Source organism: Lathyrus oleraceus, chromosome 5 (assembly GCF_024323335.1).
Source record: "Lathyrus oleraceus cultivar Zhongwan6 chromosome 5, CAAS_Psat_ZW6_1.0, whole genome shotgun sequence".
Classification (NCBI taxonomy): Eukaryota; Viridiplantae; Streptophyta; class Magnoliopsida; order Fabales; family Fabaceae; genus Lathyrus; species Lathyrus oleraceus.
Window position 1 is genome coordinate 498,178,219 of NC_066583.1, and position 20,155 is coordinate 498,198,373.

At 34.4% G+C, this 20,155-nt stretch overlaps 1 protein-coding gene across 1 annotated transcript; it reads right to left on the minus strand.

Moving 5' to 3' along the window:
* Positions 1-10,259: 10,259 nt before the first annotated feature.
* On the minus strand, positions 10,260-15,702 carry LOC127085719 (uncharacterized). The gene is made up of 9 exons (XM_051026229.1): positions 15,453-15,702; positions 13,206-13,742; positions 13,022-13,123; positions 12,799-12,880; positions 12,662-12,681; positions 12,484-12,544; positions 11,502-11,572; positions 10,669-10,779; positions 10,260-10,596 (listed from the first exon to the last, which is right to left on the minus strand). Exons 2-9 carry the CDS (start codon positions 13,719-13,721, stop codon positions 10,534-10,536), a joined length of 1,026 nt encoding a protein of 341 aa, XP_050882186.1. The 5' UTR covers positions 13,722-13,742; positions 15,453-15,702; the 3' UTR covers positions 10,260-10,533.
* Positions 15,703-20,155: the final 4,453 nt, after the last annotated feature.

The window sequence follows — 20,155 nt, forward strand, 5'->3', positions numbered from 1 at the left end:
AGAAAAAGAGTAGTTAGGACTCCATTGTCCTCTCAATTCCCAAGTACTCTAATTGTTGGTTGTACTTAGTCAAGGGTAAGATACTTGTCGCCCTCTAAGTTCCAATGATTAGACTTGCCAAACTCTTTTCACAATTCAAATCTCTTTTTTGAATGAAAAAGAGTGGTTAGGATAACATTGTCCTCTCAACTCCCGAGTTCTTGGACCATTGATTGTATCTAGTCAAGGGTCTGATGCTTGTCTCCGTACATAAAATCAACCCCAACAAATCAAATCATATTTTTCCTTAGTGCATTCTGTTCAAAACCTTTCAAAAAGGACGTGTTACTTACGTTGTACCGTGAATGAAGTTTAAGCCTCCATGTGCGAGCAAGTAATGTTTAACTGCTAGAGTGCGAACCAAGCGTATCCACTTTACCGCAAACAAGTAAATAATTCCCGCTCCTATGACAGAGGATACAAGCAAGTGAACAGTAGCACACGAATGTCAATATTGTTCAGTAAAAACAACCAAACAAATATTTTGTTTGTGAGCCGAACTACGAAGCTCTGACTTCCTCATTGCACGTATGAGGATACGTAGGCACAAACATATTTTCTCCTCATCTCGTTCTTTCATCTCATTCCCGATAGCAAGCAATTTACAGATAAACAACATCTATACGCATTTGATACGAGCAAGTGGTTCACATGGAGTACCATGGATGTGAGAGGTGTTAATACCTTCCCCTTGCATAACCGACTTCCAATACGGTGCGCGACACTAATCATATGAAAATGTTCAACCCGTAAATTCAACTTGCTACATATACTGATTTGGAAGAATCAAAGAGTACGTTAGTTCTTCACTAGGGAGCATTTAACATTGTGGAACTTCTTCCAGTGGAGCAACGCTTTTGTGAGAGACATACCACATATTCACCTAAAACCTTAAGGTGATAGGTGTGTGGGTTCTCTCAATTATAAATGCTCAAGTCTCCATTTTTTTAACCAATGTGGGACTATTATCCACACTACTCACACTTGATACATTCTCAACATTTAATATTTTTGTCACTGTCATTGAAGGCATGCCCTTTTTTCCTTGCTGTAAATGATGAATTCATATGGATTTTCCCTAGCATTTGGATGGAACAAACATGGACACCTAGGTCCGGGTCTGTAAAAAATGGTCTGTTTTACTAAGTATTTGGGAAAAATATGCTATGTGATTTCCAATGTGTACACTTTAACCGAGGTTTGTTATTTGATAATGTGATCCATAATTGTCTTTGGCTTGGTTTAGATGTTACATTGCCAGGGGAGTGAACAACATATAGTCCAATGAAGTAAAGTTGCAACACACCCGCGTAGTAATATAACTACGCACTCGTGTACGGGCATGTAGTTATGGATGCTATAAGGGAGACTCAAATCACAATATGGGAATGACGAAATCAGGCAAAAATTTCACGGTTTGTGTTCCTAATCCTTTATGTCAATTATTATGATGAAATAATTTTGATTGGTTGAGTTTTCTGTGTAGTTTTCATTGATGGAACTAAGGTGATGTCTATTATTGTGATGGAATGGTTTTGGTTGGTTGAGTAATGATTTTGGTTTGTTGATTTTTCTGTTTAGTTTTCATGAATTGAACACCAATAGTAAAAACCAGGAGGTTCTCCATAATATATTTCTCCTATCCTTTCCCTATTTATTCCTAAATAATATAACTACTATGATAACTTCTCATAACTGCGTATAAGTGCTCTTCCAAATTACACTATAGGTGGGACTATCCATATTATGTTAAACAATCAAGTTGCATTTACAACCGATCCAATGTCTGGAAGGTCTTCACAATATTGCACAGATGTTTCTAAAGCTTTAGAATGTCCTATCTTTCATGTTAATGGTGATGACGTGGAAGCAGTTGTTCATGCTTGTGAACTTGTTGTTGAGTGGCGCCAAACTTTTAGTCACCATCACTCTATAGTTCATGATCAGGCTACCGGGGAGAAATATTGCCCCTTGACAATGTTACAATGAACCAAGATGAAGAGATGTATATTGTTAGCAATATGTATGCTTTCAATAATTGTTTGGTGTGTTGTTAATTGTGATCATGGTTACCATTTACGGAAACTCATTTAGCCTTAATTATTAGCATACTAAGAAAGTCTTATTTTGTTTCAGGTCCATTTGAGAAGTTTATGCAAGTGACTAAGAAAGTCTTATCTTACCCAGTATGCTTTAAGTTTATGTAATTTTCCTGATTTTCTCATTCATGGGTAATAAGGGAACTGATAATTATGTACTAAAACACTTTAATTGCCTACTTGCTGCATTTTATTTTACTATAGCTAAATATTGTAATTGTGATTGTAGTAAAGCTAATTATGTGAGTATAACCTGAGTTTTTGTCAAATTTGTGAGTATAAAACTCGTGACACTTGCAGATGTGCTTCTGCCATAGGAGATTGAAGGATAAGAAAGATTTGGCGGGTCGCAAGAAGGTTGTATTTATTAAAATGAATCATCTACTTCTCTTGATGAAATGTCTGTCATTTTCAAACTAAAATATTTTGAAGTCTTTTTTTTTTTGTATTGGCAGTAATTTGATTAATTATATTTGAGGTTTTAAGGTTTATTAGTTAGAAATTGAGGTTGCTGAATATTTTGTTAATGGCATGGATTATTGAAGCTAGCGGAAATATACCCGAATGTATCACACGCTTGAATATACAATAAAGTAGCCATCGAACTTTATTTATTCCCGAAGAAAAGGGAAAACATCGATAAAATCCGGGGGAAAGAGATGTGATGGGTAAGGAAGTCGGTTATGCAAGGGGAAGGTATTAGCACCCCTAACATCCATGGTACTCCATGGGAACCATTTTGATTGTTCTTGTTCAAATGGGTGTGATAACTGAAGATTACTCACAAAAGAATGAGGGAAAAGAAAAGAAATAGATAGAGCGCTCGGTGAGGATTGGGGCCCTAATGCCTACGTATCCTCATAGTGCAATGAGGAATTCAGAGCTCCGTAGTTCATAGAACTAGTGATGGGAGGTGAAAAGAAGTTGTGATATCAATATGGTCTAAACCAAAGGATAATGTTGTTTGAACTCCAACAAGGGGTGGAATACGAACTCAAGAGCAAAACTGATATGAACCAACAAGTGAGGGGCCTACGGCATGGTGTCACTGTATTGGAATAACCGAAAAAGAAAGGAATTAAGTGTTTGGTTTTATAGCACAAACAACTCTTAGTTCACAATGAGATACAAGATGAAGCACAAAGGATAGTGTATTTGGCTCAAAGAATAAGTATATTACATGGAGTGAATGAAGGTAGATAATGAATGTATTATGGAGATGAATGGAATGAATGACCAGAGTCACAGAGTTGAATATTTGGTAATAAGTGACTGAAGAGGTGTAATTTAAAACCAAAGGTAAGAGTATACATTGGAATTCATAGGAGAAATTGAATTTGTACCATAGAGGGAAACAGACTTATCGGCCAAAAAAGAAGGAATAAAATGTCTGGATACAAGCCAAACAACTCTAGGTACAAATGCAGATTGTCATTATATGGTCCTAAAAGGGTGTATATTGAATTCCAAAGAAATGATATGTCACTGGGGTGAGTGGTTTATGATCGAAGGTAGATCATGGATCGTGAAAGATATGAATGATGCCCTAAGGAGGAAGGAGGAATAAATAAGTATGCTCGCGGAGGATTCGAACCCTTTTGCCTACGTATTCTCATCGTGTAATGAGAAAATCAGAACAATCGTAGTTCATCCCACTAAGGCTGAAACAAAAGGGAACGAGATTGAATTTCTGGGGTACACAACCCTTCAAGGCTGAAAAAGGAGTGTCAAGGTTCACAACTTTCTAGGCAAGGTATCATTACCAAAGTTTAAAGTTGTTTATGTCAAGGAACTAAACTGGACTGCCAAGGTTTATCACCTTACAGGAAAAACAGAACCAGATGCCAGAGTCCATGATGCTCAGGGTAAAGCACTGAATTGAATTGTTAAGGTTTACCACCTTACAAGGCAAGGAATGAGTTGCCAAGGTTTATCACCTTACCAGGCGAAGAAAAAGTTCCAAGGTTTATCACCTTACAAGGCAAGTGCCAAGGTTTACCACCTTACAAGGCAAAGAATAAGTGCCAAGGTTTACCACCTTACAGGCGCAGAATCGAATAGCCAAGATTTGTCACCTCTCAAGTCAAAGAAAAAGCGCCAAGGTTTACCACCTTTCAAGGTAAAGAGTTAAATGAAATAGGTTCATCCTCTCAATCATTGCTCAGACTCTTCAATCATCTTTCACTCATCATTAGAATCCTTGACAATTATCTCTCTCAATCCCTCACAATCACTCTCGGATTCTCTTTCTCAAGCTTCACTCTCATCAACCTCAACAAGACTCAAAACAACTCAACGTGTGCATATTTCTCAGAAGTAGAATAAGTGGAGTAGAAGAAAAAGAACGAAAAGGAAAGAAAATAATTCAAAGCAAAGCAACGTACTTGATCATCTTCATCTTCATCCTCAGACATCGTCTCATACCAGTCTTCATATTCAAAGGTAGGTCATTATTTCTTCCTTCGATTTCCCTAATTTGGGTTACCAACACGTAGTTCAGGGTATGAGGAATCAAGTCCCCAACAGATTGGGCTTTGATTCCTTTGTTTTAGCGTTTAATTTTGAAATTTAGGAGTTAGGGTTCTTGAGTAAAATGATTTGGTTTATTAGTTATAGCACGAATCGAGAAGAATAGATGGTGGGTTCAGTTAGAGGACGTTGAGATGGAGGTAATTATGTAGGTTTGGAAGTGTTTGGCCCTCCGCCACCGCCGAAGGCGATTTCCGGCGTGACGAAGGTTGGTTTTTCTAATCACAAGGTCTGAGAGTGAGACATTTGCATTCTAAACATATGAATTGGAAATGGATTGGATCATTGAACCCTACCTTCTCTCGTGTGTTTGATTTGGGCTTAGTCATCTCCTTGGCCCATACAAATACTTTTTGCACCCTCAAGTTTCTTAACGTACCCCTAATCTGTTAGATAACAGCAAGTGGGCCTTGGAGCGTCCTAGTCTAATGCATGCAATTTCTGCACCTCTGAAGTGCTTGATGCATCCCTAAAACTCAGACCAAAGGTTAGTGAGCCTTGCTTGATGGGTATGCACTCTGAATTCCTAATCACACCCTTATTTTCAGCTTTCACACGCCTGCTATTTTAATTAGTTTTTCTATTTTTTCTTTTATTTTTATTTTGTTAATTGTCTAACTTCATTGTTTTTTTCCTATTATCTTTAATTGTTTTAATACTTTTTTTACCATAAAAAAATTAGGAATTAAAAAGGTTAGCACTTTGAAATAATAATGATTTAATACGTAGATTTTAATTAGAGTTTAATTGATTTAATTACTTTAAAATACCTTGAATAAAAATGATTAAACTAGAGATTAGTTAGGTTTTGATCATTAATCCATTTCTAAACATATTGATTCACCGTGTTAGAATTTAAAAATCACTTGAGTGTTAATATCCACCATTAATTTAAATATCATATTAGCATTGCACCATTAATTTTATTTTAGTTTTGTTTCATTGTGAGTATTGAAATTTGAAATAAAAAAATTACAAAGAACACCCTCCAACAAATTCATTTCCCGATTCTATTGAAGAAACAATTCAAATAATTGTATTAATGAAAATTATAAATTAGAGGTTATTAAAAAAATAAAAATAAATATAACAATTATTAAAATCGTAAACTAAAGTCAAATCAACTATTATAAAAATTCAAAAACAATACGGTTCATAGAAGTAAAAAATGATTTTAATCAATCATTAGTTGGTCCGGTGGTGATTGGCATTGTGCTTGGTAGAGATGACCATGGTTGGATCCTCCGCAACTGCGATCGGGAAGTGGCTGAAACCATTTGATTCCAGAACTGATCCCCAAACCGGATTAGTTTGTCCAATGGAGTGGATATCGGTGGTGAAAACAAAAAATAAGAATGATTCGGTTGGACTCAAACTAAAAAATGTTTTACATTACTATTAATTTAGATTGGTTCAATTTTGAAAAATTACAAAGAAGCAGATAAAAAAAACACCGTCAGCAAACTACACTATGCAAGCGGCCGAATTATCGCACCAATCCGACCAAGCTATAGTTCTGCTAAAACTATTATACACCGACAACCACTCCCGCAAAAGGAATTGAATCATCTCTAAGACATCAAAATTACAAAGAATCCCCCTTTAAATAAAACGGAATTCCTACAAATCCAAAATACCCAACAAAAAGCAAGCTCAACAACCAATGAAATCGACATGAAACTTTAAATTTAACCTCTGTTTAAGCTCGCTAAAACGCAACGAAAGACAAACTGCACGGGAATTCAAATCCACACCAATCCAATTGGAAAACTTTTTCCAACACAAAGAAGTAACCACACAAGATAAAAAGAGGTGATCTAAGTCTTCATCTCCATCAAATTAAGTGGACAACAATTGTTATGTCTTCCATTGATAACTCCGTGCTTACTTAATTCCATCTGACACGACAAGCTCTTATGAACTAATCTCCAACCAAAAATCAGAATTTTACTCGGTGCCTTTGTTTTCCAAAGTGGTCTCTCTTTAAATCTGCCTCCAAGCTATTTCTTCATTACATAACTCTGACATTCTAATATAACTTGAATTCACCAAAAAACTGGAATTGTTCCACCACCAAACAAAATTGTCACGAGTTGCTGCCTATATTGGGATTAAGGTATAAATAAAGGGTGTTGTTCACTACCTCTCATGTAGTGATCACACACCTTATAGAAAACTACAAAATGCTCTTCGTAATGTCTAGATTCCAAAATTCGAACGCGCATATTATATCCTAAATCACTTCATTAAAGTGGCACCCATTTTTGCCACAAAAAAAAGTCAAAATTTTAATCTCTGGATTAATCTTATCTATGTCTTTGTTTTGTTTTCTTACAATGGGGAAAACGTTTTAGATATTAATCTCTGGATTAACCTTGCCTGCGTATTTTCTATGTTTTCTTACAAAGGGAAAAAAGTTTTGGATTTTAATCTCTGGAATAATCTCATGACAGTATTTTACACCCTTAGACATTAAGTTAGAATAAATTTGACATTTTTTTAATAAACCTTACATTATACGTCATTTATAAATCAATAATAAAATTAAAATAAAAGAACTATTATGCATATTTGAATGCCATAATGTCAAAATGCTAATATCAATTTCACAACGAACTCTAATACAAAATATCAAAATACAAAGTAAAACACAATTAATGTGTATATTTGACACACATGTTCCTCATCTGCCTCATGTACTGCAACACATGTTGTTCCTCTGCAAATATGGTCTGTAGATTGGCCATCTAAGAAGTGTCTTCCTCAAACTCGCCCCTAGCTATGGACTCTATCCCAATAACCACAATACTTTAAAATATCGGCAACACATCAAAGGTATGGTCTGCCCTTGCCTGTTTCTATACTAAGATCTCTTGATGAGCTGACCTCATGGAATCTCCTTCTGTATATGGTGTCATGTAAGGATGTGAAACTCTATAAAACCAATGGATGTAGTTGTATGTCATAGTTCGTGCACGAGGTGTTGGCACACGACGTACATCCTTTAGGACTAGATGATCATAGAACTCCGCAAATATTCCATCAACATCCCTATGGGGGACAGTGGCAGAAGCAACAATAGTGGAGCCTCTAGGTATACCTTGCATATAATTTAACAACCTTAGGCTCTCTTAGGTAGATGGGGGTACATAAGTAGAGACTCATAGTACATACATCCAGAGTACAAAGCTATCACCTCTAATGGTCGTGCCTCACGGTGATCAGCATACAACATAAAGAATATATCTTCTGGCACAATGAGGACAACAAAAACTCGAAATGGCTCGGTTGCCTTATTCCCTCTAAGCAAGATGATCAAGCATGCACGTGAAAAAGCCTTTGAATAGTCTTCCATATATGCCCAACCAGTAGGATGTGGAAAATGTTGGTGGATTCATGCTTAAAAATGGTTCAGATGAAATATTAGTAATAGTGTAGCACAAGTATTATGAAATTAATATGAGTAAGGGTGCACAAAAATTATCGTAAATAAAGAGTTTTTTCTTGTCAATTGTCTCGTCTTCCATAAACAATCTTCATCTAATTTGGAGTAGAGGTACACCAAACAAGAAAACTCGGTTGTACTCGTGAGTGCTCTCTAAGCCAATGAAGCATCTAAGGTAGATAACGTCAACGTAGGTCGCACTTTTCTCCACAAATATGGGTGTGTCAACAAAAACCATGAGGTATAACCTCAATGCACATGCTATATGATATGCAACTTGTGCATCATCAGCATCAGCATCCAGGACTGCAACCAGGTGAGTGGTTTTTGTACATATCCACATAGAATGAAAGTCTAGCATGAGATCCTCTAGTGTCATCTATCTCTTATTGGGCTTTTCCCAGGTCAACTCCCAAATAATTCACCATCATGTCCATTGCCTCATGTATACTGGTTCTAGAGTAGTTTAATAATTTTTCGATGATCGCAAGATGTAGGAGGCGTGATACATTATCAAGTGTGATGGATATCTCACCGATCGGAAGATGAAATGTCAATGTCTTTGTGTGAGAGATCTCCACAAAAGCATATAATAAATCATGGTTATTAAAACCATATCCCGTCGCGCGTAAATCTTGTAGCATAGATAGCTGCAAGACATCCTAAAACTATGGTTCGTCGGGTTGTGCCAGCCTTGCAGCCTTCCTACCGTGGTTGATACATTTTAATGTATCACGATACTGGAAATAATAAATACTTCATTGTCCGACATTTCAAATATTATAACACAGATGTTTATAAACGTAATTAAAGATTTATGTTACCTCTTCCTCCCGCACGTGCCTAGCAACATGGTCCGGATACATAAGAAGTAGTGAAATGTCTGAGGGGCCTTCCGAAAAACCATCAAGCACGTTAACATCTAGGGCATCAGGGGACACATTAGTCCAGAAAGATGATGCTGGAGACACATGAACTTGGGAAGACGGAGCGTCAACGTCGAAAGAAGTTTCTCCAACTGTGGGTTGCGAGGGTATAGATTTTTGCCTACAAACAGAAGCATGTTGGGTCACGCTACCATTGTTCCTATAATCAAACAAGAAAAATTATGTCATAACCAAAGAAGGTATTGTCAAATCGAACCAAAAAATGAATAACAAGTAAATCCGATTTGTTTTGTTCTGTGATTGACGGAGTAGATCTTTAGAGACGTGCTAAGTTTCAATGTAATGAAGTAGAAATTTGAAGAATACTTAAAAAATGTTGGAACAATATGGTATGGCTTTGCTCTTTTGATTAAGTGAGAAAGGAGAGGGAGAGGAATAAGCGCAAATACTTAAATCGAAGCATCTAAATTTCAATCTCTACATAAATTCTAGAAATTGAAATCCGAATGATTGAGATTAGACATAGGTTTGTTGTGTTCACACCCGTCCAAATTTTAAAATCTAATATTTTTGAAGTTTCATAAGTCACATTGAACACTCCTTAAAAAAAAAGCAAATCTATTTTATTTCTTACTACCTCCGTTTTTTATTATAAGTCGCTTTGAAAAAATATTATGTTCCACAATATAAATCGTTTTATAATATTAATGAATTATTAATATTATTTTTTCTATTATATCCTTAAATATTTATTATTCTTTCTCATTTCAATTATATTAATTTGTCTTTTCAATACCATTAATGAAGTATAATTTTGTAAAATTCTTTTTAGTTTCTCTTTTTCATACTATAATTATTATATTTTTTTAATATGTGTGAAAAATCAAATATGCCTTATAATAAAAAACAGAAGAATCTATGTGTGTAATGATGCTTCATAGTTTAATAATAATAACTAATTTTTTATACATTTTGAACCCTTTTCAAGTCAATTACAAAATTCTATGCAAAAATAACTTTGACGCTAGTAAATTTGAGTCATTTAAAGGCATAAACCAAATATAATTTTAGCTCTAGAAAGATAAGAATATTATAAATATTGTTTGAAAATGTGTAAAAGCATATGCAAAATGTTTGCTATGCCGTAAGATATCAAAAGGACAACAACAAATAAGTGAAAATAAAATAATTTCTTCAACTAATTCTGTTCAAATTTATATCACAATGAAAACTATTTTAAATAAATCTTCCAACAAAATATAAACCAAGAAACATTTTCCATTAAAAATAAAAGTCTATTACAGTTGGATAATAAAGATAAAGAAACTCTATTCATCATGTTCAGTAAATTTGATTCAGTGAACAAAATTGGTGGCTTATACCAAAATACAGCCAAATCAATCCGTCAGCCAGCAAGTTTGCCTTAATCCATTTGTTGCTAACCAAATGAACAGAAATGGAACACAATAAATGAAAATCTGACTGATTGTTCCACTAGAAACACACCAATGCAGCTTTCTCAAGTATCAAAACCTTAATCTTCATCGGAACTGCTATTTTCAGAAATCTTTTCATTGTCATCTGATTCATTGTTACCCTGCAGTTGAGCCACACGATGAGTGCAAGTAGCTGGATCATAGTTATAATAGTAACTTCAAAAGATACTTACTGGCATGTTTTTGTCCCAATCCTTTATTCTTGAACTTGTCAGCATATAATTATCTCGTAATGGAGCCCAAGAAGGTTGTTCATCTTCTCCGTTGCTTGTGCTTACATTGGCCTGCAAATCCAAAATCCAAGAGATTTGATAATTAAGCAACAAATGAAAGTTTTCTCGTTTAAGAAGCACTTGCAGCAATTTATACAAAGAAAATTAGTATTGTATTGTATTGTATTAAACATAGTAGTGCAGATCTATAACATCAATCTTATTCTTTTACTCTTGTGTGTACTAAAAACATCAAACCAGTGAAGCCACCGGTTCAAAGTTTAACCAGTTTTACAATTTGTCTGATCAGATAAAATGGAATAATTTTGAAGTAGAAGGCCTAATAAAACTAATAATATATCAAATTAAACATCTTTTATCTCAAACTAATTTGTAGCTCATACACTAATGGTTTTAAAGAGAAAATAGACACTTGTGAATATAATTTTATGAATTAGGATTTATAGGATTTCAAAAAAGAAATTTGAATTTGTTCCAGATCTCAATTTTTTACATTGCTAGGAACATTAAGAACCAAAGTGTATATAAGTTGTAAATGCTCAAGTCAAAATAGAGTAAACACTTTGTAGTTGGCCATTCATAACTTATATGCATTTTGGTTATCCTTGTTCCAATAAATGTGGAGCTTATCCTTCATCAGAATTGAGCAGACGCACAGGGCTGATCAGTTCTAATTCAAACTATTTAAAACAGTGTTTCAAATTATCAAATTGTCAGCAAAAAAGGACTACCAATGAAAAACTGACGGAAAGAGAACTATTTGTAACAATCACCTTTATAGAGGTGCCCGTTGCTGGCTTCCCTAACTCCGAAAAGAAGGCTTCTTTGGTGCGTTTTCTTAACTCTGCCACATGTTGAATAGGAACCACATTAGTAAAACAGATAGGAATGAACTAGATTAAAAATGTAATCAGAGAACTCTGACAGGGATGGATCCATTTGGAGTAGGGTATGGTTCTAAGTTACAAATTACAACTGCTCCTATTTATCAACCATTATATAAGAATTAGATTAACGGTTAACTCTTTCCTCTAATACTTAGAGCATGATATCATGAACATGTCGTTGGCATGGTCGTTATAAACAAAAAATCAGTGTTATTAATAGCAGATCATGGAAATTAGTGGACCACCAAAAATCTACTGTGTGGAATACTGGATGCCATTGCAGGAAAATATCCAAACTCGCATAGCAGTTGAAAGAATTCAATAATATATAAACAGTATGCTGCATAAAATAAGTGCTAAAAATGAGCCAGATATGATGGCCGGCCCAGCGGATGCGCGGTAGGAGATGATGGAGTCCGATGCATTGGAAGAAAATGAGCCAGAGCATGGCTTGAAAGGTTTACGTATTAGGGTGATTATAGGAGTAATAATATTCTGACTCTTCAGTTATCTATTTTAAAACATAAAATTCTCTTTTTGGGTATTGAAGTGACAACTGCTATGGCCTAAGGCCCTAATAGAGAAACAGGGATAGCATTGCATTTATCATTTATGGATTCTTCAAAATCCACTATACTATAATGCTACAGCATCACTATTTATAACACTGAGAAAATCAATAAAACTGTGCTTGTTTGGTCAAGGAACTTGTGTTAAATCTCCTTGTATATAATATAAACAACTGTAACAAATAATCCCCCAAATGAGGTTTCTTTTCCTTTATTTGATTCAGTATTTTGCAAGTGGATAACTAACTTGAATCTTCCTAATGTCTCGCATTTTGTTGTTGCAGCATAAAACAACTTACCTTTGGCATCCCTATTCTTTGAGGGATCCAGCCCTTTCTGAGCAACTTGTGCCTTGTTGACCTGAAATAGGTGTAACAAACCCTTTGTTTAACAATGCTAAAGATACAACGCAACAGAGAGACAGAAGTCAAAAACTAGAAGGAAACAAAATTTGGTTGTATGCTAAGACAGACTTACAGCATTGAACAACTTGACCACTGAAGAAATCGGAAGTAGTCCATGTTCACAAAAACAGTCAAATTAGTAAGAGGAAATGGAAGTCACTAATAAAAATAAAATAGATCTCTACATAAAAGAAAAAGCAGCTCATTTACCTCCTTTGGTCGCTACACTTATTAGAAACTTTTCGTGTGAGTCCAAATAAGTAGCAGGCTTGACATGTCCCTTTTCTGCTATCTGAAACAAGCAATAGGATAGAAATTGTCAGATTGATTACCAGATGGATAATATTTTGGGCTATGAAGATTGGAGATACACATAAATTTTAGTACTAATTGGGATATCTTTAAAAACAGTCAACTTGAAATTTAAAACTACCATCAGCTTTTCCTTTTTTGCCTCTCCCTTGACCTTGCGCTCTGCCTCCTCTTCCGCAAGCTTTTCTATAACAAGATTCTTTTGTGCTGACAATACTGGACCCTGTAGAGATGTTCCAGTTTAAGAATACCAATTTTATAATTCTCTAATAGATATTAGCATGTTGTATGATCACCTAGCTTACCAACAAGTCATCAGAAACACTTTTCTTTATAATACTCTTGAAGGCCATCTTGAATGCTTTACAACCTTCGGTAAATTTAGTAATTCCAGGCTGAATTTCATCACCATCTTCTCCTTCATCCTCGGAGAAACTAACTTTTTTATCAGTAACATTCTTCTTCTGCGTTCTTTGTCCTCCTGCTGCTCCTTCATCTTCAGACAGCTCTTCACCTTCTATGTCTTCCTCCTCGTGCTTTTTTCTGGTGAAAGATGCTACACCTCTAGTCTTCATAGATGCCACACCTCTAGTCCTCACAGAAGCGGGGGCAGCTGTCTCATCTTCATCGTCAGAATTATACTCTCGTGCTCGCTTGTGGTAAAGTTTCTTCATTTTTTGATCGATTTTAACTTTCTTCTGCCCCCGTGGTGGCTGCATTACTTTTGGTTTCTTATTTGACTTTTTGCGACCTTGGTTCCTACCAAATTTCCTCTTTCCCGAGTCTCTTCCAGATTCAACCACTTGTGTTTCTTCAGCCATTGAATTGTTTTATAATTCAACCTATATGTCACACATGAAGATATGTCATGAGCAGAGCAACTATATAATGCAAAATGATGATTTTCAAAGTATTAACAGAAAATAAACAACTATTTCCAAAAGTTCCAGATCAATGCAGAATTGTAGGAAACAATCTAACGTATGAAAATAGAAACATGATTTAACAGAGATATAGAGATCCGGGGAAAAGAGACAGAAATTTTTAACCGATAACTGAATTCATATTTTCGACCTAATACATCAACTTTTGCTGACCCAACTTTGTCATATATTTAGGACCAGAGGGAGTAATCGTAATTAGAGATTATCCTTGCCTTTCTCTAAATCTCACTTGCAAAATTTACCAATCTAGCTGATTTAACTGATTTACTAATTTAGCATATAAGATCAATTCTTACCTCTCTATGATAAGTTTATATTCATAGAGAAATTTCAAGCCGATAAAATCCCACTTAAACTGTCTCTATAGAAATTCAAAAATCAACTAAATATACATTGCAGCTTAACATTGTCACAGCAAATTCGTAGAACAAGAACACTAATTCAATTTTATACATGAGAATCAAATCGAACAAGCCGTGATCAAAGGAGTCACATGATTGCATCAACTGTGTCGACAACATACTATACAATACTTCACATGAAACACAAAATGACGCAAATAATATCAGGTGTCCCTAAGCTGGTTGGGAGGGGAGGGAAAAAGTGAGAAATATTCCACCTTTTTTAGAGTGTTTTTGTAACCTACCTCTGTTACTCAGCAAGATTTGCATAATAAGAATTGAATTAGGAATGTAAAACATTGAACTAATTCTATGATTTTGTCAATTATAGCATACAACATATCAATAAATCATTTCATCTCCAAAGGAAGACCTAGTCAACATTAAATACAAGTGATCAACAACAAGTCAAATCCAAAAAAAATAGCAAGCCAGACCCATTTTTCAAACACTCAGCAACAGAACCACAAATAGTTATGCACAATCCCGGACACATGACTAGGCTAATGGATTAAAATTATAAGAAAGCTTAACTAGTTTGAATGACTGTGCAGAAAACACTTAAATCTGTGATGACAAATTGCACACTAAACTCTAATGTGATAAAAAAAGAACCATTATAAGTAATGCAGTTGAGGATTATTCGACAGAAATTGAAGAATCCTAACTAAATAAAGAAGAACTGAACTTCAAGTGGAATATTTGGTTCGACAGAAGAAGAAAAAAGACAAATTTTCTAAAAGATAGAAAGAGAGTTGAGGCATATCCGGTTTTCTAGGTTACAAGCACACAGAATAATAACTAGCAGGAAGCTGGCATTCAAGCTTTGGCTGCAACCTAAGGTTTCAAATGTTTTGCAGTGGCGGTTAAGGCTAAGTCGGCGGCAATTCTAAACCACATCGAGGATCGTGACTTCACCACCACTACGACAATGATTAAAAACCTCAATGGCAAAAAAAAACAGAGATATGACACAAAACAAAAACAGAAACGAATGTGTTTGAGATTGTAATCAATTAGACATTTCAACAAACAAGTGAAGTGCACATGCAAAAACTACACATTCCAGCCAAACCAAAACAAATATAAACAACGCTATCACATAAACAAGTAAAAGAAAAACTTCAGCATAACAGTACCAAAAAATTTGAAGAACTGAACTAATATACTATCATATATGAAATTAAGAAAGGGGAAGAAAGATTACGAGACGCTGAAAAATTCGGAGTTGACACCGTTGAGAGTATGCGATAACTACTACGGTGGAGAAATGAGTTGAAACGGCGACGGTGACTGTGGTAGAGGGAAGGGTGAGTCTGGTGGTGCGGCTAGGGTCTGATTGGGTGCGTCCGAGCAGCGACGGCGGCCGGGGTTATATGGAGAGGGAAAATCTGTTGTACAAGTAGTAGGGCTTTGTTTCGATGTCTCTGTTAGTTTTTTATTTATTTTTAATTGTGTGGGTAAAATAAATTATCTCTTTGCTTGACGAAAAATATAATAATAAATCAAAAGCTAAAATTGCTTTATACTAGAATTTTGATTTTCTAAGGTAAGCAAATTAACTTTCTGGTTGTAAACTAAATAAGTATTTATGTATAAATTATTTTTAAAAGAGTTTAATAGATAAAGAAATTTCACATGTTCGGTCAATAAAAAAATAATCAATAATTTGTCAAATCATCTAAGTTATTTTAAATTAACCATATAATTTGGTGGGAGGCAGATTGTTCATTGGAATTGGAAGATAATATCTCTTATATTTTCTCTTTTAAAATTATAAATAAATTTAAATTACTTTAATACAAATCATATTTATGATCCAAAGCATGAAGGATGGAGCACTACACCACCGGTCCCACAATTAGTAACTTATTTAAAATAAAAAAGTTTCAAAATAAATGAATCATTTTAATTTCTAATACATATTTTTCATATTTATTTTTTAATTAATATTATGTTTATCATTCTAAATAATACTTTAGTAAAAATATTATTGTCTCTCTTTCATTTATTTATTTTAATCTGTCTTAAATAGTCCAGTGGTTCATTCATTATCGGACGAAGAAAGTATATAATAAGAAAGAAGAAGATATAAAAAAGATGGGACATTGAATCAAAATCTTCGAAAGGGCGAGAAAAACTATAATAAAGGATATTTATTGTGTGTTAGGATAGGAGGCATACATAATTGAGTTTATTAAAATTGATTTTAACATAATTGAGTTTAATATAATTGATCTATATTTGGATACATTTATCTAAAAGTGAGTCGAACAGTAATTTTTAGTGTAAAAGTTATGTTTAAACTTAGAAGTTACAAATTCTAGTTTCAACTAGAATCAATTTTGGATGGAGAATCAATTTACTTTAAAGAACCAAACACTTTAAAATCACTCCTGAATTAATTATACGTCTCTAAAATTGTTTTTTTTATTAAATGGAAGGCCTAAGTCCAAAAGGAACTACACTGGAACAAATCTAGAAACACTGATGCTTATTAAACCCCCCATCAAACAAGTGCTTAATACTCGTCGGACACGAATCAGAAAAACAAATGTCCTTAGAATAATGGATTTCTTGCTTTGCAAGAGCATCAGCATAAAGATTTCGCGATAAACATGCATGACATGAATATCCTTGTTAGGTTGGAAGTAAGACCTTATCTTCGTAATGAGGTTTCTTCCCATAATTTTGTTGGTGTGACTAGCAGTAATATCATGGACTATCTGTTGAGAATCAACACATATATCAATATTAGAAAACCTCAACCCAATCGCCAGCTGGAGACCTTCTAATATGCCCAATAACTCTGTTATATACGCATCACAAATTCCAATATGCTTTATAAATCCCCTAAGCCACTCTCCTTCATTCCCTCTAATAATGTCTCCACATCCCGCAATCCCTCGCTTATCTCTTACTCCATCAGTATTCGCCTTCACTTTCGCCTGGTTGTAATCTTAAATTTACTTGTATATTTGGTTCATCATCTTTGAAGGTCTAAAATAATTTTCAACATGAATCTCTTTATCATGTCAACTCCATAAATTAGAACACGCGGTGGCCCAAATCGTCTTCCAACCATCATTCGTATTCCACCCATATTATAATACATGTTTTCCTTTATCCAACGATCCAAATCCCTTGGGGGGAAAAGTAAACGCGTGTTTTTAACTTTTCTAAAAGCCAAACCAAACATGTTATTGATTTATTGCTAATATAATCCTCCTTAATTTGATAAGGGATATCAATCCACCAAAACACACCTTGAGTAGACAAATTAAGGTAGACAATTTTATTTGTATAATGATTGCATTCTCTATAATATGAGAAACCAAAAAAGATATTGAAAAAAATCAAATATTGACAGTTTAATCATATATTCTTCAATTGCCAAGAAATCACTGAAGAATTTTTAAAAGTTATGCAGAGAATTTTGAATATGTTTTAATTCATAGGTTGTTTCACCTTGTTGATTAGCTAATTCAATTACTTTCATAACATCATTTGCCACAATTTGAAAAAACAAATTGAAAGAAAGATGCACCAAAGCCATTAGGGTCGAGTGGTCGAGGGAACTGTCCTTTGAAAGAGAGAGAAATGTTCTTTTTATTTCATCATCACTAGGAAGGATAGTAAGGAGATAATTAACATTATTTGGAGCCAAATGAGAAATTACTTCTTCAACCAAACCATTATCTTAACTTTTTTGTTTGTCTTAAAAGTAGATTCAAATGATGAGTTATGTGAATTCTTATGTCTTCGGGATTAGTTAGAAATGGTTCACCATGTTTAATGCATAATGTAATTGTTCATCTTTGTTGCATATTTAACTTGACCATTTTGTGAAAGAAATGAGTGTTTCTCTTCTATTACCCTCCAAATGCCATTTGACTCTAATTTTTCTTGCCAACAAATTTCTTCATTAAGAAAGATTTTGTCTAATTCACATTGGGTTTTTTTTCTTGATCCCTGAGAACCTCTAATCCACCAGTTTTATCGATATAAGATTGGATATTGTCAAGACCAATACTAGCCTTCTTAAAAATAAACTATTTTGTATAGCATATAAAAATAAATTTAAAGTAATTTATGAATATGTCATCAATTGTTTTTATAAATTCTCTCAAATAGTTTTATAAATATTTATGTAAAAATAAAATTGAAGTAGGGTTTGAAAGGGGTTTTTCTTAACATACCACCTATGGTTATCCAGCCTCCTTTCAAAGGTCAGGTGGCGTATGTAGCGGGGTATTCGTTACCTTTAGATTTATTTACTAAATCAAAAGTAAATCATACAATTCGAGTCGCCACCGCACTTCTATTTATCCAAAGGAAAGGTTAGAAAGCGAACAAAAACCGAGAAGTTTTATCGAATCAAAAACTAATAAAAATGTCAGAGATCGGGGTAAGGGGGTTGGTTATGCAATGGGAAGGTTTTAAGCACCCAAAACATCTTAGGTACTCCTAGTGAGCCCTTTTCACAATTTGTTGTAAGGTAGGTTGGTATTTGTGAAAATTATTTGTGCAAACATGATTGGGGAGATGAGAGAAGAATATACAAGTTATTTACATTTTTTGTGTTTGAATGGATAAACCCACTGCCTACGTACCATCTTAAAAAAGATTAGGATCAAAACCTCGTAGTTCGGGGTAAAAATCTCAAAAGAAGTTGGTGAATTGATTGGTCCCAAAGCCTCAAGATCTTTTGTTATCCAAGGGAGAAAACTCAACCTAAAACCACAAATCCACCATGTGAGGATAGCTTCAACATGCTAGTGAGGGGTTAACCCTATAATAAGCATGGAAGACTCATTGTCCATCACTAAGGATATAGGTGAGTATTATATCAACCTCAAGGATAACTCAAACCTAATAGCTAATGGTTATGAAAAAGTTTTGATAAGAAGTGGCCATTGAAACCACAAAACATTTGAATGAGTTATATTTACCAATGAAAAGTATTTACAAAATATGGTCAAAGTTGACTTAAATATTCAATTCAAAATAAGTGTTATGAAAAAGAAGTTTGAAAATCAAAAGCATAATGCTTAGGTTTCTAATGTTTAAAAACAAATGTTAATGTTTGCACAAAAGTTTTGGCTTGGGTTAGAGTGGAGGGAAGAAGAAGAATGGCTAAGTCCTAAACATACAAGAGATGAAGGGAAAGAAATAAGACCACAAATAGAGTTCCCTTCTTGAGATCATAGTGATGATCCAAGTAGCTCCCATCCTTTGGAATAAGCAAGCAAATAAGCAAATACTCAAGCAATCAATCAAGCAAGCAAGCTCTTAGGAATCCTCCAATGGCTCTTATGTCTCTCACTTTAGAAGCTCATGATAATGGTTCTTCACTTAGGCTCAAGTTGGAATTCCTAGCACAAGAACACACACATCAAAAAGTTATACAAAGCAAACAAAGAATGGACAATAGGGAGTTAGAGAATAGGTCATTTCAATTCCTCTTCAACATTAAGCATTCTAAAGGCAGGAGGCCTAGTTGCTCTTTGACTTTTGTAGAACTCTAAAGGCATGAGGCCTAGTTGCTCTTTGACTCCATTTTTGCATAGGGAATGTCCTAAAGTCTAAGTCCTTTTGTCCATTTGCAATTGGTTCACAACAATCAAAATAAAACACAAGCACAATAGTATATACACAATTATGTGCTCAAGTGAGCAAAAGGCAAATTGCATTAACATAAACATGTGCTCAAATGAGCAAAGGGGAAAAGCAAAATGAATAATATGTACAAGAATATTAAATTGCATAAATGTAAAGTGCAAGAATTAAATGTTAATGGTCAATTGTTAGTGTTAGTGTGACATAAGACAATTTAGCGTTATGTTTAGCAATCGTAAGTGGACTAATGTAGTAGTCACACCTATCTGAGGCCGGTCAATCAAAATATAG

Excerpts from the sequence above, each read along its gene's own strand:
- LOC127085719 (XM_051026229.1), bottom strand. The coding sequence starts at position 13,721 with ATGGCTGAAGAAACACAAGTGGTTGAATCTGGAAGAGACTCGGGAAAG. Across the intron at positions 12,682-12,798 it reads AAGTGTAGCGACCAAAGGAG|TGGTCAAGTTGTTCAATGCT; the intron begins GTAAATGAGCTG and ends CGATTTCTTCAG. Across the intron at positions 10,597-10,668 it reads ATTGGGACAAAAACATGCCA|GGTAACAATGAATCAGATGA; the intron begins GTAAGTATCTTT and ends GCTCAACTGCAG.